This window comes from Apium graveolens, chromosome 10, assembly GCF_009905375.1.
Source record: "Apium graveolens cultivar Ventura chromosome 10, ASM990537v1, whole genome shotgun sequence".
Lineage (NCBI taxonomy): Eukaryota > Viridiplantae > Streptophyta > Magnoliopsida > Apiales > Apiaceae > Apium > Apium graveolens.
Genome location: NC_133656.1, coordinates 144,616,391 through 144,642,388, shown reverse-complemented (window position 1 = coordinate 144,642,388; position 25,998 = coordinate 144,616,391). Strand labels below are relative to the sequence as shown.

Sequence of the window (25,998 nt, the reverse complement as noted above, 5' to 3'; positions counted from 1 at the left end):
CCTATCCTGAGCCTGTCTCATCTTAGAGCTAGGTTGGACTCCAGCTGGGAGGTTACCTTGCCCCTAAATGGGCTAGGTCCCGACTCCCCTTAGACTTGGTCCTTGTACAGGTTGAAACCTAGCCGGGATGCTTATACTCAATCATAAAATATAAATTTTTATATTTTAAAATAAAGAGACTAAAATTCAACTATCAAAAAATATGAAAATGAAAAAGAAGTGCATTGAAAATATAAAGAAATAAAGTAAACTGCAAGTATTAAACCTAAGAGTAGCGCTACTAAAATTTTAATTTTTCGACTATTGTAATTTATTTTATTAAATTTATTTAAAATATTATTTTTAACTTTATACATATTATTGTTTAAACCGTAAGTAAAATACGTTGTTGGTTAAATTTACAAATTTCTTTGGAGGGTGTTTGAAAACATACCTTTTACTTAAAATGATGAATTTCAAATAATAGAATTTGAGTTATTTAATATTCTCGTGTATATATTAATATTTGAATGTCTTAAATTTGAAATAAAATCTGAATCCAAATTTCCAAATATGTTATTTAATTAAATCCAAAATTTTAAATAAAATTTAGATTTCAAATGAAATTCAGTTTCAGGTTCCAGGATGGGTATTAATAAAAATCTCTTTTTGTGCATATTCACGATCATAACATCAAACCAAGGGGTATCAAATTTCAATTTTTAGCAACTTATCATCCTCTGAGATAACCATTTTCTAAGGACAAAATTCAATCATATAGAGATAAGCGAGTAAGGGATAGTACAAGATAAGAGTTTGAGGTTGTGCAGAACTGTGGGAGAACTTTACTAGTGGAAAAACTTGATACAAATTATTAGTATGTCTAAAGTTACTAAACTTTTTTACCAGAATCCATGCTATTCCTAATAAAAATACATGAGATTGCACAATTCCACATACAGATTCTACCATATCTTCTATTCTAATTTATTACCAACCCCATATCAACCTCCTACTTATTTCTTTTACATTCTATGCGGCATTGCAAGAATTCCCTACAGTGATGTTAAAATAGGGAAATCTTGCTTAAATGTGAGACTGAAACTACATTCCTCCTTCTAGGGTTTTTATGCAAGATATGCCTTTTACCTCTTGCCCTTCCATGTATTTTAAAACAACCGAATGAAGCAGCATCCCGAAGCTGTAGTTTCCAGTCTCCTCAGGAGCAGCTCTTGGTGTATTCGTATCAAAGGTGGCACGCCATTTCAATCAAAAGTCACTAGATCTTGTTGAATATTCAGAGACCAACTTAAGAAACATGGAAGACTTGTCCTCTAATAGTCGAGCTGGAGCATCAAACTCTGCAACTCGTCCTGCAAAATACATGAAATGGAAAAGTTGGTAAGGTTCACTGAAACAAAATGTATTCAGGAGTCGTAACCTTTGAGTAAAATATGTAAACATATGATAAATATTGTTTTACATCTACCAGATAGAAGAAAGATGGAAGAATTACGAAGCTTACCATCACTGAGCACCAGAACCAAATCACTATCAATAACAGTTGGGATACGGTGAGCAATAGTACACACTGTACAGTCCTTAAATTCAGTCCTAATAATCTTCTGGATGAGATTATCTGTGGCTGAATCAACAGAGGCAGTTGCTTCGTCAAGCACCAATATTCTTGCCTGCTTCAGTAAGGCTCGGCCAAGGGAAACCAGCTGGCGCTGCCCTACACTCCAATTATCTCCGTTTTCTAGGACTGCCAATTTCAAATTATAATGGAAGACATGTTATTCAAAGAAACAGGGAAGTCCAAGATTTTTACGAGGTTTACTCTAGGCCAAAAAAGAATGGGATACCTGGCGCATCAAGCTTTTGCTCCTTGTGCCGAACTATCTCGCCAAGCTGGGACTTATCAAGTGCCTATGTAAATTTAAAATAAAAATTGCTTAATACGGGACTGTCACAACCACTTTTGGGCTTAATAGTTAAAACAGTATATTATTACATTACCTGTATACATTGGCCAATTCAGAAAGTTTTTTGAGGGTGAGTAAAATTACACTGGTAAATTTTAAAATTATCGAGGGGAAGCCAATTTGCAATTTTTTTTTTTAAATTTCAGGGATTTATATTGCACTTTCTGAGGGGCCAAGAAAATTTATATTTAATCACTATTGTACAGAATGAAAAGTCTAGGATACGCTGCCCTTAACCCTAGTTTAGACTAAAAATTATTGCTTTGGCCCTTGGGTGGGAAATTTTTTATCTGATCCTATTACTGAAAACCAAGATAACAGAAGACAAAATTGAAACAAACAAAAAATCGAAAACGAGAGTACCTGCCAAATTTCAGTATCTGAATGCTCGCTCAAAGGATCAAGATTTGCCCTTATGGTCCCTTCAAATAATGTTGGATCTTGGGGTATTATACTTAATCGACTCCGAAGATCATGAAGACCAATTGTTGAAATGTCAATATTGTCTATAACTATGCTCCCACCTTCTGGTTCAATCATGCGAAATAGTGCCTGAATCATAGTTGATTTACCACTTCCAGTACGTCCAACAATTCCAATCTTTGCCCCACCAGGAAATTTGCAACTCACGCCATGAAGCACCACAGGAAGATTCTCTTTATAACGAACCTACACTTACATAACATTAGACCAACTGATACATGTCTTTGTCCAAAATTGTGGAATATGAAGCAAAATATGATACAAGACAACTTGAAGTGGGTGCATCATCTTATGCATGCATGTAAAATTTGCAAAATTCTTGGTATTTTATATTTAAGAAATTTCAGTTTCTTCTAGCTGGAACAATATTTAAATATATTATATATCTTCAGATATTCTCTTCCGTGGATATTAATGACTTCGGTAAACATTGTCTCGTACATAATATTCGTGTACAAGGATTGTTCAGAGGTTTAATTTTCTTTTCAAACTACCCTAAAACTGTATCTCAAGAGGGAACATAGACCTCTCAGAAAGAGAATCATCAAAATAGATCAGATCACGGATATGCGATCTAGAAAAATACTGAACACGTAACTAGGTAGCAGAAGGTTGAAGTACACATATCTTTCACTTTGTTTTGTATAAGATCAGTTAAAAAAATACCTTCAAATCTATCAATTCAATTGTTCCTTCTTCTGGCCACAAGGTTGGGGGACGATTATTATCAATAACTGGAGGAGCCTCACTGGGGATGTTGCAATACTGATAAATCCTCTCAATGGATATAATTTTATTTTCAAGTTTACAAAAGCTAAGTATCCACCGAGATAAGCGTGCATTCAAATTGAGGCCATATGTCACTGCAAGGCCTGCCATACCTATATAGCAAACACCTATCATTAGAATTATCATCAAGTGTATGTGTAAGTATTTATGCAACTATGCAATCTCTAGCCTTTGTAAGTTTGTATCATAATAGCTTCAACCAGTAAAATGGTTGTGTAATGTTTGTATTCACTGGAAAGTAGAAATTTTAGCTAGAATGATGAACTTACTGGGATCGATACTCCCATGTGGAATAGTCACTAGCAAAAACATACAGAATGCAAACACAAATGTTGACAATAACTCCATACGTAGACAGAGCCACTCAATAGCTGATAGACTACAGAAAAATGGACGGGCAAAACAATCAAGAAGATAGATGTTTCTCTTCATAAATCTCTTCTCTTGCCCAAACCCTCTTATTGTTGCTGCTCCAGCGATTGACTCAGAAAATAGATGGATGACTGGCGATTTTTGAATGCTAACAATGCGGACCAGTTCTCTAGATGAAGCCATGTAGTATTTCTGCATATATGCAACATATATAAAATTTAGTTGGTCTTTTTGGTAGCAAGTGATACACACACACATATGTAGATGACTTCTTATGATTCTTTTAAGGAAGAAATACTGCAACGATTCAAAATAGATACAAGTATAGGCCTAATATACAGGACTTGTATATGGCAGATCTTCTTTTCTATAGTTTACGCTAGAACGCTGGTGGATTTAATAACATACTAGTTGGGGTGAAGCCACCACTAACCCCAAATATTTTGGACTACTATTGCAAGTCAAACCCTTGAAAACTTTGGAGTAAGAGAAAGACATTTTTGGCATTTGAGAGTAATATACAATACTTCTTACAGTGAAAAGCGTGTGATTGTCGAAAACAGATTTTCATGACTTCTCATCATTCTTTTTTTGTTAGATGGCCAACTCCGCAAACCTTAAGGTGTTGGAAGTGTGACTGAACTGATCTTTTTATGATTATATATGCTTTTCCTAAACACCAAACAGAAAAAATATGATAAAATGGAACTGTGGCATATGTTTTCATTTTATCCTGCCCTATCTTTAGAAACAACAGCTTTACAAAAAAACTAAAGGAATATATAAGCTTTGGCTGCATTTCATTACATGTATGTGAAAAAAGATATACAGGAATCGTGAGGATAAGAGAGGACTGATAGATTGAACTTCAGACAGACCATATTTTACCTGCATCCACAAACAAGCAATCGCCATTGGAATAACAAGAAGTAGAATCTGCCAAGTAACTTGAGTCATGACACCAACTATACCAATAAGTTGAATTGTTGTTGACGCGAAACCGCCAAGTCTAAAGGGAATATCTAGGTCAACTACACTTTGATCAACTGACACCTGACAAATTAAAAACAAAAAATTAAACTAAATGTCATTCAAATTCTACAAGGTGTATAGTAATGAACGCTCTGGAATAGCAAGAGGGAGGGAGGGAGGGAGGGAGGGAGGGAGAGAGAGGGAGGGAGGGGGGAAGGAGGGAGAGGGAGGGAGGGAGAGAGGGGGGAGAGGGGGGGGGGAAAGTAACACTTACACGATTCAAAATCCGACCAGCTGGAGTGGAATCAAAGAAAGACATTGGTGCTCTGAACACATTCCTGAGCATTTTGAAAAAAAACTTCTGTGCAGCTGCAAGACCAAATGTTGCCACTAATACTGCCCTGACAAAGATAAAACAAGAACTCCCAAAAGCAAGGGCCATATAAACAACAATGAGAACCATATTACTTGCTTTTGCTTGGTCCCCTTTGGTTTGTGGGTTTGCCCAAGCCATCCACCAATTACTAGCTATCTGAAGAACCTGGAATAATGTTTGGGCTAGAATAATAAGAGGAATCAATAGGCCCTTATATGCTGCACCCATATATGACAAGTACACCTTCATGCTGATTTTCCCACGCTCTCTCTCCTCTTCCTGAACAAGCTGTTTTTTCCTTGACCGTTTCACTTTCTTTTTCTCTTTAATCGGTTTCAGATTTGAAGTTGATCCAACCTCTTGCACTTCCTTTCCCAGACTCTCCAAATTACCTCCTATTGATTCACATTTTTTACTCAGAAGTATAGAACCTTCGAGTGGATGATGGTCGTCTGAATCTTCTGAGGATTGATTGGGAATATCCATGGCTTCTATAGCTTCATGATGAGCAGACACTAGAGCATCAAAATCAGTTCCTGCTTGCAGAAGTTCATCATATTTCCCAGCTTGAATGATACGGCCTTCTTTAATAACCTGCATTTTAGAACAGGAATATAAACATGACCATTTGATTCGGAATGCATTTCTTTTTCTCAAATTTTAGAACATTACATGTGCAATTGATGGTGACTACATTGAGCATTCAACCAAAAATAATGTAGAAACAGAAAAAGAAATGTTATGAGTAGCAACAAAGGACACTCCTTTAAACTAAGCACCAAGGAAGCTAAGTGAATCTGAAGTACAATCTAATCCTCTCCTTTTTTCAAATTATTTTCCTTACAGATACTATTTACAAATTATTCATAATCTTTTTTATCCTTGGTAATCTATTATTCACCTTGAACATAATTTCAATGGGAAATGCTCAAAATTGTTTTCAAGAAACTACGAATTTTTTTAACCTGTTTATTCCTAAGTCCCCTTTAAGGTCCAACTTTTCTCAACAACAAATTACCACCAGTAATGTTGATTGAATATTCATGTATGACAAGTCCCAAGAAGAATATATATATATATATAAATAAAACGCATGACCTTTCTTTTATCATAAACCCTTATAGGGTTTTCTGACTGGAACTCATACCAGATGTCAATAACTTGTGATAAATACCAAGAAGAATAATAAACATTAAACAACATCAATCAGAAAAAGTGGCAGTTTTGTTATAAAATTTTTTGGAAACTACGTTTAAGAGTTGGCTAGAGGCAGACACCCCAACTTAAGATTCTAGGAATTCAAACTCGTTTAAGAATCTATTGTGCTGACTTAGAAGCAATGGCATAATATAGAGAAAAGAAAAACGAGAAAATGCTGTACCAGGATCAAATCAGCTGCTGGCAGAAATTCAACTTGATGGGTTACGTACACTACGGTCTTAGTAGCTAATGCTGTCATGATGTATTCCTGCAAGTGCACCTCAGATCTAAGTCAAAACTATATAGCTGAACAGAGAAACTGATTACAAATAGGCAACTCTAACCTTAAATAATTCTGAACCTGTGTGTGCATCAACAGCACTAAAGGGATCATCGAGTAGATAGATGTCCGCATCCTGATAAAGTGCTCTAGCAAGCTGCACACGTTGCTTCTGGCCACCACTCAGATTTATGCCTCTGTCACCAATAATTGTCTGATCTCCATGTGAAAAAAGTTCCAAATCTTTTTCCAGCGAACAAGCATGAATTACACTCTTATATTTTGCCTTGTCCATTGGGCTACCAAAAAGTATATTTTCTTCTATATTTCCAGATTGTATCCAGGCTGACTGTGAGACGTAAGCAGAGGATCCGCATACTCTAACCTAATAAATATAAAACACAGAATAAATGAACTATAAATGCGGAAAAAAAACCCAAAAACAATCCAAAATAATTTAAAAAAAAGGAAACTACAAACACAATAGCAACAAAACATGAAACTAGAGGCACAAATATACAGTCCAAATATTTGACTTACTTCGCCAGAGATTTTCGGAACCTCGCCAAGAATGCAAGAAAGAAAGCTTGATTTTCCAGAGCCAACCATGCCACAGACAGCGACACGCATCCCCTTTTCCACCTTCATTTGTATGCCTGACAACGTGAGGCTTGAAGAAGAAGCATCCCAGCAGAATTCACCATCTTTTATTTCTATTGCCACATTTGTGCTTCCTCGTGGTAACGCAGTGATTGCATCATCCTGCAACTCTTCGTCCTGTAGAAATCCAGTGATTCGATCAAGAGAAACTTTTGTCTGAGCCATCATTGAAACTAAGTCTGGGAAATTCCTCAAAGGTTCTTGTAGAATTCTAAAAGTGGCCAGGGCAGAAAGAACAGCCCCTGCTGTAAGCTTATCCCCTAACAATATTGCAGTTCCAAAAGTGACAGCTGAAACAAATATAGGGGAGCTCCAGAAAATAAATGTAATAAATGCCTGTGAGTATAGAGCTTTACGTAACCATTTAAATTCCACGCCCCGCATCTCCTCCAGCTTCAGTCGGTATCTATCCTCCCAAGCTTGTAGCTTGAGAATCCTCATGTTTCTAAGACACTCAGAAGTCTTTCTCATTCTTTCATCTTTTGCAGACATTAAGTTGTCTTGGTAATTTTCCTGGAACTTTGCCAAAGGAATTGTGGCCACAATCGAGATTATGGTCGCAATCAATGTTGCGACGGTAGCAATGCCAACATTTTTGTATAGGATGGCAAGGGCAAGTATTATCTGCATAGGGAGCATCCATATATCATGGAGATACCAGGAATAATCCCCTACTCTTTGAACGTCAACGGCCATATAGTTAACGATCTCTCCACTGGAATGACCTTGCTTCGCAGCACTTGAGAGCCTGAGTCCCTTTTTGTACACCATTGCCGTGAGAGCTGATCTAACATGCATCCCTAATATGTCTACTCCAAGATACCACTGACGTGTTGTTAAGGTCTCCACCAGCTTAGCTATGAAAAATACTCCGGCAAGGATATAACCCTCATGAGGGAAAGTCTCGATTCCTCCCAAGTAATCCACAAAGTAACTGATCAAGTAAGGACCTACATATGAAACAAGAGTATTCAAGCCTGCAAAAATTGCATTAATTGCTGCCTCTTTCCAGAACGATTTGAGGATAGCCCAAGCTAAATAAGGTTGTCCCGTAGGATCTTCAGCCTTCAACTTCTCCCAGTTGGAATTTAAAACTTTATAATTTGTCTTGGAACGGTCTTTTGGGGCAAGAAGCGGAATGTCTTTCAGTTCAAGGGGTCTTTTTGCACCTAAAGAAAGAACCGGGTTCAACCAGGATAGTGTGGCCAGACTAAATATACCAGCTTCATTGTAAGGAGTGACCTTAAGGCACCCTGCTTCTTCTTCTTCAACTAGCAATGGCTCTTGAAGATCGGAATTTCTACATACCTGAATACCAGTGTCACCCCTGGATGCAACAAAACTTAGGAAAGCGAGGGCAGGGGTTACTACAAAATTTGAGAGGACGTGAGAATTTAAAAGTTTTGAGCCTTTGGTCAAAAAATTGTTCCCATCAGCATACAAAGTACAAAGACAGATCAAAAATGATGCGCCCCACCAAACCCTTAACAACAGTGGAAATTTCTCCAACGGCCTAAATTTACAATGAAGTGTTGCAAAGCTCAAAACAAACCAAGCTAAACTCTGAGCTGCGGGAGAAAGCACCAAAGTCCAATTTCTACTCCTCCCTTTTGGAGACTCCCTTATCAAACCAATACCATCAAAACCTAATACCAACACTTCCACAAACAGCACATAGAAGCAACAAAAGGCCGAAGCTTTATACCAATTACCAACTACAACACTCTGAATCTCATTATCATGACGTCTATTTGAGACTGAATTCCCATTAGAACGCTCTTTATCTACTCGAATTCGACCAAGGCACACAAATATTTGTTTCGCAGAGACAATAAAAAGAAACACAAGCACCAATGTCAAGTTGATGCAAATTGATGAGAATTCCAATAAAGGCAAACCTTGAAGAGCCTCAGAAGGATTATTTTTGGCCAAAAAATTCCTTCTTTTGGATGATAAATCAGAAATAACTTGATTAATTTCCAACAAAAGACTGATACCCATTATAGATATCAATCTTTATATCCAAAAAACTGGTAACTTGGTTCACTAAATATATTATAGTCTTGTGTATAAGAAAGAAAGATCTAATCTTGAAAGAACATTTCAACATCTGTGCTTGATTATATATATGCTTATATATAATAAGCTTGGCAAAAAGAAAAAGATAACAATCTGCAAAACAACATATGAAAACAAAAACAAAACTTTATCAACAAACTGAACAGATAATTCAAATACAAATTGAAATACTACATCTCTCTCTCTCTCTCTCTCTTATCTTGACACAGCACAAAGAGACAAATAATGATTGCATAAAATTGAAATCTAAAAGGAACCCATTAGAGAGAATCCAAAAACCTGACCTGGGTTTATTTTACTTTTCTGAAAAATCGATTGGAGAGCCAGTGTAGAATGCCGAGGCAAATTATGAAGATAGAGATTTAGATAGAAATAATAGAGTGTAATAGTACTATATATATGTACAGTGTAAAAACTGGTACACTGGTACAATTCAAGTGGGAGAAAGTAAATGTACCCTGCAGAATATTTCGAAATCGAGAGATGAATCAAGAGATTCGTGTATACATGTGATAGATATAATTGTACTTGCATTAGTTTTGTTATGGAAACGAATTATTTGGAATTTTATGTAACAACTTAAATATTTAATGTTAGAGTAATGGGGTTAACTTAAAATTGCACCTAAAACTAAAATTGTTGCTAAAAAAGGTAGGTTTGTAGTTGATTGCAGCTGTTAATGCACTAATTTTCCTTATGCCTGATTTCTTTATTTTAGGTTACGATGATCTTACTTATTATTGCACTAAATAGAAAAAATCTCAAAAACATTGTTATTGGTATGCGGTAATCCAATAAAAATGAGTTCTTTTTATCGGTGGAATTGACATGAATGCAGGGACATTCTCATTTATTATTCTCATTTATTATTCAACCACCAATAAGAAGAGACAATTTATACGAGAGTTGGTGACTATTGTGTATTAACAAATATTTAAATTATATAAATGTGAACTCCAACCTAGACCATTTTAATCAAAATTGAATCTAATACCAATTTGTATTCATTTAAAAATTTAAAGTGTATAAAAGTTTTAAGTTCAGAAAAAAATCTCGAACATGATATTAAATCTGGATTAACTTGTATGTCAAATTCAAATTAAGGTCAGCAGAAGATCATTAAAAATTTCACTAGTAAAAACCATTTCTCAAACCACACTTGTCCTTGAACTTTTAAACTCTTTTCATAATAGTGATTATTGAGTGACCAATGATATGGAAATATTATCATTATTCTAACATTATCATGACGAGAAAAGAATGAAAGAAATGAGATGTTGGACAAGATACTAGACATACGAAGAACATGTGTGATTTCATGAGGCTGTGGGATCTGCACAGTGTCCATGTTCTTTATAGAGAAAAAGGCTGATGGTTTTGATTGTGTGGTTGTTAGGTTCTTTATCAGTGGTGGTACTGGTGGCCATCATCGAGCTGGATTCTGAATTACATGCATTGATGACTGTAATTGCACTTTCAAGATCATACAAGTTTCTCTTCGTTCTACTTCTTGCTGGGCTTGTCTGTGTGTGCATCGGCACATATTAATTACTGAAATTTATAAGTTTGACATATTTTAATTGGCGCGGTTGTTGTTAATGCAGAGGTCCACTATTATAAAGAAGGATAAACTAGAGCGGACAATTTGGTACACGACACGTGAATACGACACGAAACGACATGAAAAAATACTGATATAAAATACGGATATGGGTTTTGATTTTCGGTACACGAAACACGAAAGTACACGAACACGAAATTATACAGTAAATTTATTGTCGGATATGGGTTTTGATTTAGGTACACGAAAAGTACACGAAAGTACACGAAATATGTTATATATATTTTTTTATATTTTTTATATATTAAATATATATAAATACTTACATAATATATATTACTTAACATAATATATAATTTTAATCATACATTAATTAAAATATTGTACTCAAACAAGTGGGAAGGTTGATAGGCAGTCAACACAAAGTCATATATAAAGCACCATTAGGGTTTCTCTCTCACAAGTCACAAACCACATCCCCCTCCCTCTGCCTCCGCCTCCCTCTTTACAAAACCCCTAAATCGCTTCACCTCTTCACACCCTAGATAACATGGATGATCTCATAGATAAGGTAATATCAATGTTTATTTAATTGTTTTCATGCCTTAATTTTTTTAATTACTCAATTTTTTTATATACGATTTGTTACTAATTTGTGTTAATTTGCAGGGTTATCAATCTCTAAGCGACGATGAAGCTGATTTTTTGAAAAATGTTCCTACTAAGAATCCTACTACTGAGCATCCTAGTGAAGGTTCTTCGAAGTTCAAAAAACAACCGGCTACCAAAAGAAAGAGATCAAAGGTTTGGACTACGTTTGACCTCGTCACTGGAGCTGATAAAATAGTGAGGGGAAGATGCACAAAGTGTGGTACATGTGCATCTATGATTCAAAAAATGGTACCGGGAACTTGCTGAAGCATCAAAAGGTATGTGTTGATACCAAGGATATTAGGCAGATGTTCTTGTCTAGCAGCGAGGGATCTATGGCATTGCGAAACACATTGTTTGCCCCTCAGGTTTTTATAGATTTGATTACCAACGCTGTCATTAAGCATAATTTGCCACTGCACTTTGTAGATTATGAAGGCATTAAAGTGTTGGGAACCACGGACTTAGGGTGTTACTACATTTTATGATAAAGATTACGAAAAGAGGATTACCTTGTTAATGGTTGATTCCACGCTCTTCTATTGTATTCCCAAATTCCCTTGAGCGAAGTGTGACATCCGTCTTCTCAAGTTATCCTCTCTTCTTGCTCCTTGGTGGCTACAATATATTTTCACACAATTGCCAAGCAAGAAGAGAATAAGAATATATATAGGCTACAATAGGGACCATGGATAATTAGGTTGGGCCTTCTAATTACATCTTGAACCTAGCCCAATGTAATTAAATATTAATTCAATCCACTAAAGAATTAATATTTGCACTACCTTTCCTAATACCGTAATTTAATTAATTCGGTTCCAATATTATTTGCTTATTAAATTTCGCACGTTTAAAATATCATATGTCCATTAATTAAATAAATTACTGATAATTTATTTAATTAATATCTTTTATCCTTGATCATCCACTCAACCTTTATTTAATTATGCCAGAATAAATTCCACCTGCAGGGTTTCACATAATTAAATCTTTTTGAGCTTTCAAGGAGACATCATTAACCCGAATATTATCAGGACATGGATTCCTTCAATAAATAATATCCACCATGTATATAATTCCATCACCCAAAATATAATGATATAATTCAAAAGAATTATTTCATATATAAATCAAAGCATGTAAATAATATACACGTGTCAATTACTATTTCCGGATTAAGAACCTAAGCATTAATAATAACATAGAATCTTAGTTCTCCTTCTTAATCAGTATTAAGGGAACAATTCTAAATTTGATCTTGTTCAATATACACAAAGTATACTAGTATTATTTATTAGTCAATATAAACTAATCTAAATAATACTACAGCCATACCAGTGGATTGTCCAACACCACCTGTGCTGTGAACCTTATTCTGTATCCCATTTGATACTAGATTGTTCACAATATATAATATTAGACAACATGTAAACATTCAAATGATTCTCAAATAAACTGGCCAGAAATAAATGTACATACTTTAAATAAATATTTTCAGTATACACTAACAATCTCCCACTTATACTCAAAATATTCTATGTGTACATCAGTGTTTATTTAATCCACTATTACATAAAAATCTATGTGTCCATCCATCTGACTCCTATCGCTTCCACATGCTTGTCAAAAACCTTGGTTGGCAAGCTCTTTGTGAAAGGATCTGCTCGGTTGTCTTCTGATGATATGTGAGCCACAACTATATCCCCTCGCTTTACGATTCCTCGTATGAGATGATACTTACGTTCAATATGTTTAGCTGCTTTGTGGTCTCGCGGTTCCTTTGAATTTGCCACAGCACCAGTGTTATCACAATACACCGTCAAACTCCTAGGCAAATTAGGTACCACATCTAAGTCCAAAAGGAAGTTCCTGAACCATACAGCCTCCTTGGTAGCCTCAGGGGCCGCCACGTACTCGGCCTCCATGGTGGAGTCTGCAATGCATTTTTGCTTTACACTCCTCCATATAACGGCTCCACCTCCCAAAGTAAAAACATATCCCGAGGTTGATTTCCTCTTATCCCTATCTGATTGGAAATCTGAATCAGTATATCCCAAAGGAAATAGATCTGAGGCCTTGTAAATTAACATATACTCCTTAGTCCTTCTTAGGTACTTGAGTATAGTTTTTACTGCACTCCAATGTTCCTGACCTGGGTTCGACTGATATCTACTAACCATACCTACAGCAAAGCAGATGTCAGGCCTCGTACATAACATAGCATACATTAAGCTTCCACATGCTGAAGCATAAGGAACTGCTTTCATGCTCTCTATATCCTTAGGTGTCGAAGGACACTGCTTCTTAGATAGAGCAACTCCATGCTTAAAAGGTAAAAAACCTTTCTTGGAGTTCTGCATGTTAAAACGAGCTAATACTTCATCAATGTAGGGCTCTTGAGATAAAGCCAACATCCTTTTCTTGCGATCCCTTATAACTTTGATCCCAAGGATGTATGCCGCTTCACCTAAGTCCTTCATGTCAAATTGTTTGAACAACCATGCCTTTACTGATGACAACATCTCAACATTATTTCCAATGAGTAAAATATCATCTACATATAGTACTAGAAAAACCACTGCATGACCTTCACTTCTCTTATACACGCACGATTCGCTTGGACTTTGATCAAATCCATATGACTGGACTGCCTGATCAAAACGAATATTCCAGTCTCTAGAAGCTTGTTTAAGTCCATAAATAGACCTCTTAAGCTTACATACCAGATGCTCTTGGCCTTCCTTAATGAATCCTTTTGGTTGCTACATATAGATGGTTTCTTCAAGACTTCCATTAAGAAAAGCTGTCTTGACATCCATTTGCCAAATCTCATAATCGAGATGAGCTACTATAGATAAAAGAATACGGATTGACTTAAGCATGACTACCGGTGAAAAGGTTTCCTCATAATCGATACCTTCTTTCTGAGTATACCCTTTCGCAACAAGTCTTGCTTTCCAGGCTTTCACCTTTTTATCTAATCCCCTCTTTTTCTTGTAGATCCACTTACATCCAATAGGTTTTATACCTTTGGGTGGTTCCACGAGCTCCCAGACCTGATTAGAATACATTGATTCTATCTCAGATTCCATCGCCTTTTGCCAAAGATCAGCATCTTTGTCTTGTACTGCCTCTTCGTATGTACGGGGATTATCATCATGTTCACTAGGGACCAAGTCTGAAGACTCTCTCAAAAACATGAATCTATCAGGCTGTTGAACAACCCTCCCACTACGACGAGGCACTGGTGCGGTATTAGTGACAGGTTGTACATTATGTTGTGGTTGTTCTACTTGTACTACAGCTTCATGGGTATTATTTGTCCCTCCCACTAGTTCCTCTAAAATGACACTACTCATGGGTTTGTGATTCATTATATAGTCCTCCTCCAAGAATCTTGCATTGGTGCTAACAATGACATCCCGATTCTTCGGACTATAAAATAAATATCCTTTCGTTCCCATGGGGTAGCCTACAAACAACCTTACTTCTGTATGAGATTCTAACTTAGTCGCGTTCTTGTTCAGCACATGTGCTGGACAACCCCATATTCGAATATGTCTTAGACTCGATTTATCCCCGGTCCACAATTCTAAGGGGGTTTTAGGAACCGACTTAGAAGGTACTAAGTTCAGAAGATAAGCTGTTGTCTCTAAGGCATGTCCCCAAAACGACTTGGATAAATCTGAATAACTCATCATTGATCTAACACTCTCTAAAAGAGTCCGGTTCCTTCTCTCTGCTACACCGTTCTGCTGGGGTGTGCCTGGTGCAGTTAACTGGGATTCTATCCCATTTTCTGATAAATATTCCCTAAATTCTCCAAGCAAGTATTCGCCACCAGGATCTGATCGTAGTGACTTGATACTTTTATTAAGTCGCTTCTCCGTTTTAGCTTTGTACTCTTTGAACTTATCAAAGCACTTAGACTTACGGTGCAACAAATAAACGTACCCATATCTAGAATAATCATCAATGAAAGTGATGAAATATTCATAACCACCTCTTGCTTGGATATTCATGGGTCCACATAAATCAGAGTGAACCAATTCTAACAGTTGTTTGGCTCTATTTCCTTTTGCCTTGAAAGGCCTATTAGTCATTTTACCTTCCAAGCAGGATTCACAAACTGGAAATGGCTCCACTGCCAATGAGCTTAAAGGCCCGTCTACTACCAGTCTTTGAATCCTCCTCAAGTTAATATGACCTAATCTCAAGTGCCAAAGATATGTTTGGTTCAAACTAGAAGGTTCCTTTCTTTTAGTAGAGTTAGAAGATGTGTTGTTCAATTCCCTAAATTGCAGTTGCAGTGCAGGTTGACTAGGATTAATTATATACAAATTGTCTTGCAATGTACCAGAACATATAATTCGTTTATTCATCATAATAGAAACATTACGATCCAAACAAACATTATAACCATCCAAAGCAAGTTTAGAAACCGAAATTAAATTCCTTCTAAAAGAAGGTACATAAAGACAATTGTTCAAAACCAAAATCCTATCAGAACCAAAAGATAAATGAATAACTCCTACTGCAACTACTGCTACTTTCGTAGAATCTCCCATGAACACGTTATCTCACCATCTCTAAGCATTCTGGATAATTGGAACCCCTGCATAGAATTACAAACATGATCAGTGGCTCCTGTATCTACACACCAAGTGCTCGTAGATATAGCCGCTATAAATGTTTCTGTAACTAGAGAAAGAGACATACCAGTATTGTTTGTCTTCTTAGGAAGAGGACACTCCTGTTTCCAGTGACCTGACTGTTTGCATCTGAAGCACTTTCCCTTAGGCTTTTTCACACCACCCTGAACTCCCACTGCCTTCACAGCTTTCTGTGTCTGAGCCTTTTTCTTCTTCTTAATACCTTTCGGCTTAGAGGAAGAACCTTTCTCAGCCACATTCACTTGAACACTCTGCCGAAATAATCCTTCAGCTGCCTGAAGTTCTGTCAGCAGTTCCGCGAGACTATACTGCCTCTTGTTCATGTTGTAATTCAAGCGGAACTGCTCAAAACTCTTGAACAAGCTCATAAGGATAATGTCAATCTGGGTTTCCCCGTCAAGTTCAGCACCAAGGATCTCTATCTCATTCAGATGAGACATCATCTTGAGAATATGATCCCTTACAGGTGTGCCTTCAGCCATCTGAGTGTTCATGAAAGCCTTCATGGCTACTTGCCTAGCAGCCCTATTCTGATCTCCAAAAAGTTCCTTGAGATTAAAGAGCATATCCGAAGCAGTGGCCATAGACTGATGCTGATGCTGCAAAACACCCGACATTACTGCCAGAATGTAACATCGCGACATTTCATCAGCCTTAATCCACCGTTTATAATACTCTTTCTCATCTTCAGGAGCATCAACAGCAGGCTGTTCAGGCTTGGGTTCATAAGTGCAAAATTTGTACTCCTCGGCAGTCAACACAATGTCCAAATTTCGTTTCCATTCAATATAGTTAGGTCCGGTAAGTTTGTTATCCTTAAGTATGGTGAATAGTGGATTAAAACCCATTTTATCCTGAGAATCATGCATAAAAACATCACATAAATAAGGGTGCATTAATTATTAAGATCTATTGATTCCTCTAACAATTATTAAAATTTAATGCACTAACATATAAACACCATAAGCTTCTGGTACGCCACGATGTGTGACATGTATACCACCTAATTTTGTTTAAATGTTAATTCGGTCCTATTACTAAACAATATGCCACGTTGGGGTGGACTATATTATTTTTTATAGCTAAGTGTATACCATCATCAAATCTTAAATTATTTGAAATCTATGGAACTTGGTACGCCACGATGGGTGGCGTGTATACCTTCCAATTATTCGTAATTTTGCCTTGAATAGAATACTTCAATTCAATATTCATCAATGGTTTGATTTCCAGGTAGTGGAGGAGTCACATCGGTCTCGCTTAAAACCCACAGCCTTACAAGTTCGATGAACCCGTTTTTGACAAAATCGCCCCAAATCAGAAATAAAGAAAATCCGTATTTATTCCTTTCAAAATTTATTAATTTAAGAAGTTTGTTCTATTAATTTCTATAACATTCTAGACACCATAAATTACATGCCACGATGGGTGACGTATATATAATTTATATTCGTCTTTATGTTAAATTACCTACAACCAATAATGGAGACCATGGGATTTAATTTCATATTAATTCCCTCTCCCACTTAGATTTTTTTTTATTAAAATTGAGGTATTTTAAAATTAAATGGGGCCCTATATTGTTACAATTATGTCTAATCATGCATTCAAAATACACACATAATTCTAGCAACATATAACATTTAATTAAAGCAATAAATAAAATTTATGTCCATGTCGTCCTAATTAAGTTAAACATGCAATTTTAAAAGAATTACACACATAATTAACGACACACATAATCAATAAATTAAAGCAATAATTAAAATTTAATGGAAAAAATTAAAATAAATTTTCCACTATTATGGCCCTTGAAAAAAAAATCCAGTTCTCAAAAAAAAATCTGCCCCAAGCGCGCCCCGACGACCCCAGCAGCCCCAGCAGCCCTAGCAGCCCCAGCAGTCCCAGCTGCCGCAGCGGCCGCAGCGCGCACGCCTGTTGCTTTTCTGTGAGTTTTGTTTTGATTTTGTTCGATCCAAACATCAACAGCAGCCCCTTGTAATCGCACAGCGAAACAAAAAACTACTGGAATTGATTTCCGATCGCACATAACTATTACAAAATACCCGGAACAATTACAAAAAAAATAGATCTAATACAAAACTAATTTTGTAAAATCTATTCTAACACGATCAACCCTCGTGTAAATTACAACCACGATTAAACCACGTGGAAACCAAAACAAAAATTAACCACGATTAAACCACGTGGGATCCAAACACATAATTAAAATATACATGGCCATAATAGTGGATTAACAACCTGCATCAAAACCAATACAAACAAAACACTATATACACGCATATATAATTACGACATGGACATTATATCATAAAACATAGAACCCATTACCAGGCTCTTGATACCAATTGTTGGGAACCACGGACTTAAGGTGTTACTACGTTTTACGATAAAAATTACGAAAAGAGGATTACCTTGTTAATGGTTGATTCCATGCTCTTCTATTGTATTCCCAAATTCCCTTGAGCGAAGTGTGGCCTCCGTCTTCTCAAGTTATCCTCTCTTCTTGCTCCTTGGTGGCTACAATATGTTTTCACACAATTGCCAAGCAAGAAGAAAATAAGAATATATATAGGCTACAATAGGGACCATGGATAATTAGGTTGGGCCTTCTAATTACATCTTGAGCCTAGCCCAATGTAATTAAATATTAATTCAATCCACTAAAGAATTAATATTTGCACTACCTTTCCTAATACCGTAATTTAATTAATTCGGTTCCAATATTATTTGCTTATTAAATTCCCCATGTTTAAAATATCATATGTCCATTAATTAAATAAATTACTGATAATTCATTTAATTAATATCTTTTATCCTTGATCATCCACTCAACCTTTATTTAATTATGCCAGAATAAATTCCACCTGCAGGGTTTCACATAATTAAATCTTTTTGAGCTTTCAAGGGGACATCATTAACCCGAATATTATCAGGACATGGATTCCTTCAATAAATAATATCCACCATGTATATAATTCCATCACCCAAAATATAATGATATAATTCAAAAGAATTATTTCATATATAAATCAAAGCATGTAAATAATATACACGTGTCAATTACTATTTCCGGATTAAGAACCTAAGCATTAATAATAATATAGAATCTTAGTTCTCCTTCTTAATCAGTATTAAGGGAACAATTCTAAATTTGATCCTGTTCAATATACACAAAGTATACTAGTATTATTTATTAGTCAATATAAACTAATCTAAATAATACTACAGCCATACCAGTGGATTGTCCAACACCACCTGTGCTGTGAACCTTATTATATTATATAACCGTATTTAACAATCTAATATTCTGTATCCCATTTGATACTAGATTGTTCACAATATATAATATTAGGCAACATGTAAACATTCAAATGATTCTCAAATAAACTGGCCAGAAATAAATGTACATACTTCAAATAAATATTTTCAGTATACACTAACATAAAGATGCCTTCATCTATGCACATCCAAAGTCTACTTTAGTCAGTAGGAACACCTTGAAGAAAGATATTTTATTTTGTTATCAGTTTGAAAAGAAAAAAATGTTTAATATGTTGCAAGACTTTGATGGTAGAGTAAGCCTAACCTCTGATTTGTGGACGTCGGTTGCTACTGATGGTTATATCTCTCTTACTGCGCACTTTATTACATCTGATTGGGTTCTGCATAAGAAGCTTCTGAATTTTTCTTATCTTCCATCACCCCATACCAGTATTACTATATCTGAAAAAATTTATAAGATGTTATGTGAGTGGAATATTGAGTCAAAACTTGGATCCATTACTTTAGATAATGCTTCTAGTAATGATTCATTTGTTGCTACATTGAGAACATAACTGAACTTGAGAAATGCTTTGTTGTGTAAGAGTGAATTTTCTCACATAAGGTGTTGTACTCACATCCTTAATTTGATTGTTCAAGAGGGTCTTAAAGAAATGGATGAATCTGTTGTCAAAATACGTGAATCTGTTAAGTATATTAAAGGCTCTTAAGGCAGAAAAGAAAATTTTAGGGAATGTATATCATCGGTAGCTCTTGATAAGAAAAGAGGCTTGCGTCAAGATGTCCTCACTAGGTGGAATTCTACCTTTCTAATGCTTGAGAGTGCGATTTACTATCGCCATGCTTTCACTCATTTGCAATTAACTGACTCGAACTATAAGCATGGTATTTCTGATGATGAATGGGATAAAGTGGAGGGTATTTGTAAGTTTCTTTCAGTTTTCTATAATGTCACTCGATTGGTCTCTGGATCTAAATACCCAACTGCAAATCTGTACTTTCCAAATGTTTTTCTGGTTGAACTTACGTTGATTAAGGCAGTGGAAGATAGGAACTATATAGCAAGTTCCTTGGCTGAGAGAATGAGACCCAAGTTTAACAAGTATTGGAAAGAATATAGCATTATTCTTGCTATTGCTGTTATTTTTGATCCCCGATACAAAACACAGTTTGTTGAGTTTTGCTACAAAATGTTGTATGGAGAAGATTCTGAACAGATTGGAAAATTGCATAGAGCCTTGAAGGCAGTGTTTGATCTGTACAAAGACAAAATTCCTTCCTATTCTACTACCTCTGAAGAATTTGCTAGTAATTCATTTCATAATGAAGGAAATGATGTCTTGAAGGTATTATATATTTGTTTATACCTTAATTTAGTATTTTGATTATATATATAATTTCACGTACTAACATTCTTATTGTATTGCAAGGAATTTGATGCTATGGATGAAGAGGATAGTGTTGCCCTTGAAAAGACTGAGTTGGACAAATATTTGGAAGAAAAAAGACTGAATAGGAACCTTGAGATCGACATCCTAGACTATTGAAGGACAAATCATTACAGGTGTCATATTCTCTCTTTGATGGTTAAAGATATATTGTCAATTCCGATTTCCACTGTTGCCTCTGAGTCTGCATTCAGTGTTGGTGGAAGAATTTTAGATCAATATCGTAGCTCCTTAGCGAGTAATGTTGTGGAAAGTATAATATGCACGCGCGACGGGAAGTTCAATGCAGAAGGTAGTAAACTTCTTAAGTTGTATCATGTGTTGTCTGCATTATTGGTGTTCTCTAAGCATTTTTGTTTTTAATTACAGCGGCTCCAAATTTTACTTTGGAAGAATTGACTGAAGATATCATGAATTTGACACTTAGTGATGACATGGATTTTGGTGGTGAAAGCTCTGTTGTGCCTCCATTGCAAGGTAACTTCTGCATTAGTTTTTCATTCAATTTATTTGAGCAATTATGTTTCAGCATATATTCATGTGGTTCAATTTACTGATTTTGCAGGAGGGATATGACTTATGGACCAAAATCAAAGCAAGCTGAATTTCTACTGGAGAAATAATTTTTTTTTGATGTTGTATTTGATTCCACTGGATAAAGCTTCTTGTTTATTTTGTTATTAGCCTGAACTTTATATTAATTTGGCTATACTTCCTTAAGACTTAAGCTGCATCAGAAATTTGCTATTTGCTTATTAAAAGTTAAGACTTGAAAGACCTCCATTTTTATTTTTAATTTTTCTATTTTTAACTCTTTTAATTTCAGTCCATTTTATGTATTACTTAGTATTCATGTACATTTCGTGTACATTTCGTTTATTCGTTTTGAGTCGTTTCATGTATACGAAAAGTACACGAAATAATTCGTGTACTTTTCATTTCGTTTCGTGTTAATCGAAAATTTTCGTTTCGTGTTCAAATATGATAAACAGGTACACGAAATGTTATCGGGTTGTGTTTGGTTTTAACTTTGATTACACGAAAATACGAAAATATACGACACGAAAGTACACGACACGACACGATTGCCCGGCCTAGGATAAACAAATCAAAATAAGCTAGACTTATATAATTTTGTGCTTAGTATGTGCCAATGGACACACCCCAGAAAAGCCGAGCCAAGCTTTTCTGAAAACAAAAAATAAACTATTCATTAACTTAACGACTCCATTAACTAGGTTAGTTGATACTTTTTGAGTTTTTTCACTACGAAATCCCCATCTAATAATGGGCTCGTTTGAGATTTCTTAAATAAATGTAACTTATGTCATATAAGTGATACGAATATTATAACTTATAAGTTATTTAGGTGTTTGGATAATTTTACGTATAAGTTAATGTGATTGGTAAATCATATTATAAGTTATATTTTTTTGAAAGAAGATAAAATGTAAATTACAACTTACATATATTAATAATTTTAATACATTGATATACAAAATTGAAAAATAAGGCTAATGATCTCGAGATAAAACTATATAATATACACTATTTATCTCGATAAAAATAAAATTATACTATTGATCCGGAATGAAAAATAAAACTAAATATAATTAAATTGATTTAGTTTGTTCAGTAAAATGGTCTCGGCTTAAAGAAAATTTATACGGATCCTGGGATTTAGTATATATAACGGGCTTACAGATTAATGATTTTTTTAGTGTCTAATTAAAATTTGAAATTTGAAATTAAAAACTATATAAAGCAAATAACATAAGCAAAAAAATGGCATTTACAAAAATTAACTCAGATTTTATACCAAAATTAATTTAATATTCTGATTGTTATATAAAATGAGATATTTAAAAAATAGATTTGTAGCCCGTATGATTTATGAGAGGATGAAACAATAAAAAGGTAGGACCGCATGCTAACTTGATCAGTTAAATAAAATTTTTAGACCTCAGTTTATAAAAGTCCTTTCATATTACTCTAAAGGAGGTTTAATTTCCACCTTCCCAAAAATACTTATCCTCGTGCCTTGGATGTGCAAAATCCTGATGTATTAACGGTATTCTTTTTATCATAAAGATGCATAGAGCCGTATTTTTTCTTAATAATTTCTCAACTTTCCAACTTCCCAATAAACTCTATAATGGAATGTTGTCTACAAAGTTATATATTTGGGCATTCACTTCATTGTACTGCAACCATCTCTCTTACTTATGTTGCTTCTCAACAATCTCTCGATTTCAATATGGAATATACGTGGTTAATTCCTGAAGGGTTTCACTAAGATGAGGCTTAATGACCTTTTGATCCTTAAAGTATATGGTGTTATATTCATCGGCCACAAATATTTGAACTAGTGCCTTTTAATCCCTGAGGTATGAGATTTGGTACACTTTAACCCTTTATACTATTATCGGTATAAATCGGAGGGGCAAAAATGACATTTTACCCTCGTTCGAGTTGTACAATTATGGGTTAAAAGATATATTTCTTATACATAAGGGTTTAAAGGTATATCATATTATACCTTTAGGGTATAATTATCTCAGAACCATTTGTTGCAAGTATGAAACCTACACATGTTCCAAGAGTTCTTACCCATGAAACCACACTGCGAATGCACCTTATTTTCTAGATGGACAATCATCTAACAACAAATTTCTTCCAAAAGCATGTAATACACCAGAAGCAATGCCTTGAACTGCGGTAAAGAGCAAAACATGTTTACTCTGTTTATTCTTATGGCAATAGTATAGCCCAAACCCGGAGATTATTGTTGGAAGAAGAAAGCCCAACACCTGCATTTTCACCGCATCTGCCTTAATAAATTGATGGGGTGGATGTAGTAGTGGTAAACACAATAAAGGGACGACAAAATATGTTATCCATATAAATAAAATGATCTTTGGCTCCATACAAAGATGCCCTACTAGAAAAAGTACACCTCTTATAAATATGGACATTGTAGTCATGGAAGAAAGAAAAACGGTAGCAAGACTATCAGTTGCACACTACAAGAAATATGCCCATTTGCGACAGAATTTTTACACTACAATTCGTCGCAATTGGCCCAATTGTGACGGAAAATATTCGACATTTTTGCTCAAGTCTTAAGTTCAGATTTTCGTCACAAATAACCTTTTCGTCTTAAATATCAATTCTATCACAAGTACCAATTTTGTCGTAAGTATATATTTCGTCATAAGTTACCATTTCGTCATAAGTATTCATTTCGTCACAAATCTAAGAAAACCGTCGCAAGTTAGAGAAGTGGAGCCCATTATTAGTGGGCTGATAATTACACTTTTGATGGAATATACCATTGTTTTATCTTTAATTTACGACGATTTGTATGTCGTAAGTTATCATATTGGGCCCACAAGCTTGCCAGGATTAATTTAAAACAAAAAATGAATAAAATCATGAAGAACAACCGTCCCAAGTAACCCAGAATTTCGTCGTAAGTACCCAGCATAATTACAGAATTCCGTCATAAGTTACCCAGAATTTCGTCGTTAAATTCTCTCTCCAGAAGCGGCATACTGCTATGTTTTCTGATTTCAGCCTTTTTCGGCTTTCAAATTGAATCTTAAACCTGTCCAACCACAAATCCCAAAATATATAAAAAAATGCAAAGCTAATAATAAGAAATCATCCACACATTTAAACCAACCTAAAGATGAAAGATACCATACTTTACATAAATATTATCACAAATGCATTTCGACTACACAAAAAGTTAAAACAATCCGACATTAGCTTAGATCAACTTACAAATATTCATAGATTTAGTTCACAAGGATAATTATCCTACAAACATTCATAACCCATTACATCGATATTTAACCCCTAATTATAGGACCGCCATGAGAGACTACGTTATAGGGCACACTCATATCTCGGTCATCGTCATCATCAGATTCTGTCCTTTCACTACCCTCACCATCGTCAACATCATCATCGTCGGCCGGGGCCTTTCCCTAATATATACATAAAAATATAGCATTAAAATCTGAATATCCAACATAATATAATATGTAAGTGCTAAAAAATTATTAAGTAAACTTTCAAGGGATAATTAATTTTTTTGTATAACTACAATCTGGGTGATAATATTAGAGTAGTTGATTTTGTCTAAGATCTCTAAGACAAATAGTGGTTCATGATTCATACTACACTATTAGGAGGTAAATATAGATTTACTCCAATATATAAGATGATCATATTAATGCAAAAATGGTTCAATATATAAGACAATGCACTAGATACTTGGTTATGTTATGCATTTTGATCCTTAACTATACTATACAAATATGCATAACCTTAGAAAATCCAGAAATTAAATTTTAAAAAAAAGACAGATTCTTAACTTAACAAAATATCGTAATACGTATTTTTACCTTAACTGCTCCAGGTCCGTCCTTTTTATATATATTATTTTGTACCTCAACAACGACCCGAATAATGGCATGTCGAGTCTCCCTAGAAATGAGATGATCTGATGGTAGCGAAGAGTCTCCTTCAAACACATCATATGCCAAAAGATGAACTTCATTAGCAGTCAGCGGATACTCCTCCGGATTGGCTCGAGCCAGTGCAAGGGTTTCATCCACGACCCTCATAAATAATTCATCTTTTATGCGAGCCATTACAGATTTGCCAGAGCTTCCTTCCCCTTTTCGAGGCGATGGTGGACGTCCATCAGATCCTGTGACAATTTATATTTATCATTAGTAGTAACAAATTACAGGGGATAAAATCAGACTGCAAAAACATTCCAGGTACAAAAAAGAATATACCATAGATGTCAGAAGGTCGAAGCTGCGGGTGTCCAGGAATCATATTCTTTCTAACACCTCCCACATCCTCTATCCAACTATGTATTTGGGTCTTCTTAGGATCAACACCTTTCTTTCCGCATATTGTAACGTAACAGTCCTGAAAAACAATTTTTATTAATATAAATTAAATAAACATTCTAATATCAAATATTTTAAAACTAAGTGATATCATTCAGCCCTAATTTCCTTCAATTATCTCATCAAGTTGGAAACGACAGTAGTACTACTCTTACTCATGTCAATGATCTCATGATGAACAACTCCAAACACGATGATCGGGATGATTACAAGTTCCTGTTTGATATAAACTTCGAAGATGGGAATATCGGAG

The 25,998-nt window shown here is 35.2% G+C and overlaps 2 protein-coding genes across 2 annotated transcripts; one reads left to right on the top strand and one right to left on the bottom strand.

Annotated features, from left to right (window-relative positions):
* Window positions 1–801: 801 nt before the first annotated feature.
* Window positions 802–9,666, bottom strand: LOC141690248 (ABC transporter C family member 5-like). The gene is made up of 12 exons (XM_074494949.1): window positions 9,460–9,666; window positions 6,977–9,268; window positions 6,501–6,821; window positions 6,338–6,424; window positions 4,855–5,550; window positions 4,497–4,661; window positions 3,506–3,800; window positions 3,114–3,328; window positions 2,328–2,633; window positions 1,845–1,908; window positions 1,505–1,744; window positions 802–1,352 (listed from the first exon to the last, which is right to left on the bottom strand). Exons 2-12 carry the CDS (start codon window positions 9,095–9,097, stop codon window positions 1,249–1,251), a joined length of 4,614 nt encoding a protein of 1,537 aa, XP_074351050.1. The 5' UTR covers window positions 9,098–9,268; window positions 9,460–9,666; the 3' UTR covers window positions 802–1,248.
* A 1,620-nt stretch (window positions 9,667–11,286) lies between these two features.
* Window positions 11,287–20,913, top strand: LOC141691092 (zinc finger BED domain-containing protein RICESLEEPER 2-like). Its single transcript, XM_074495835.1, has 5 exons — window positions 11,287–11,307; window positions 11,406–11,540; window positions 11,657–11,856; window positions 20,082–20,712; window positions 20,797–20,913. The coding sequence occupies exons 1-5, from the start codon at window positions 11,287–11,289 to the stop codon at window positions 20,911–20,913; spliced, it is 1,104 nt and encodes a 367-aa protein (XP_074351936.1).
* The last annotated feature ends 5,085 nt before the right edge of the window (window positions 20,914–25,998 follow it).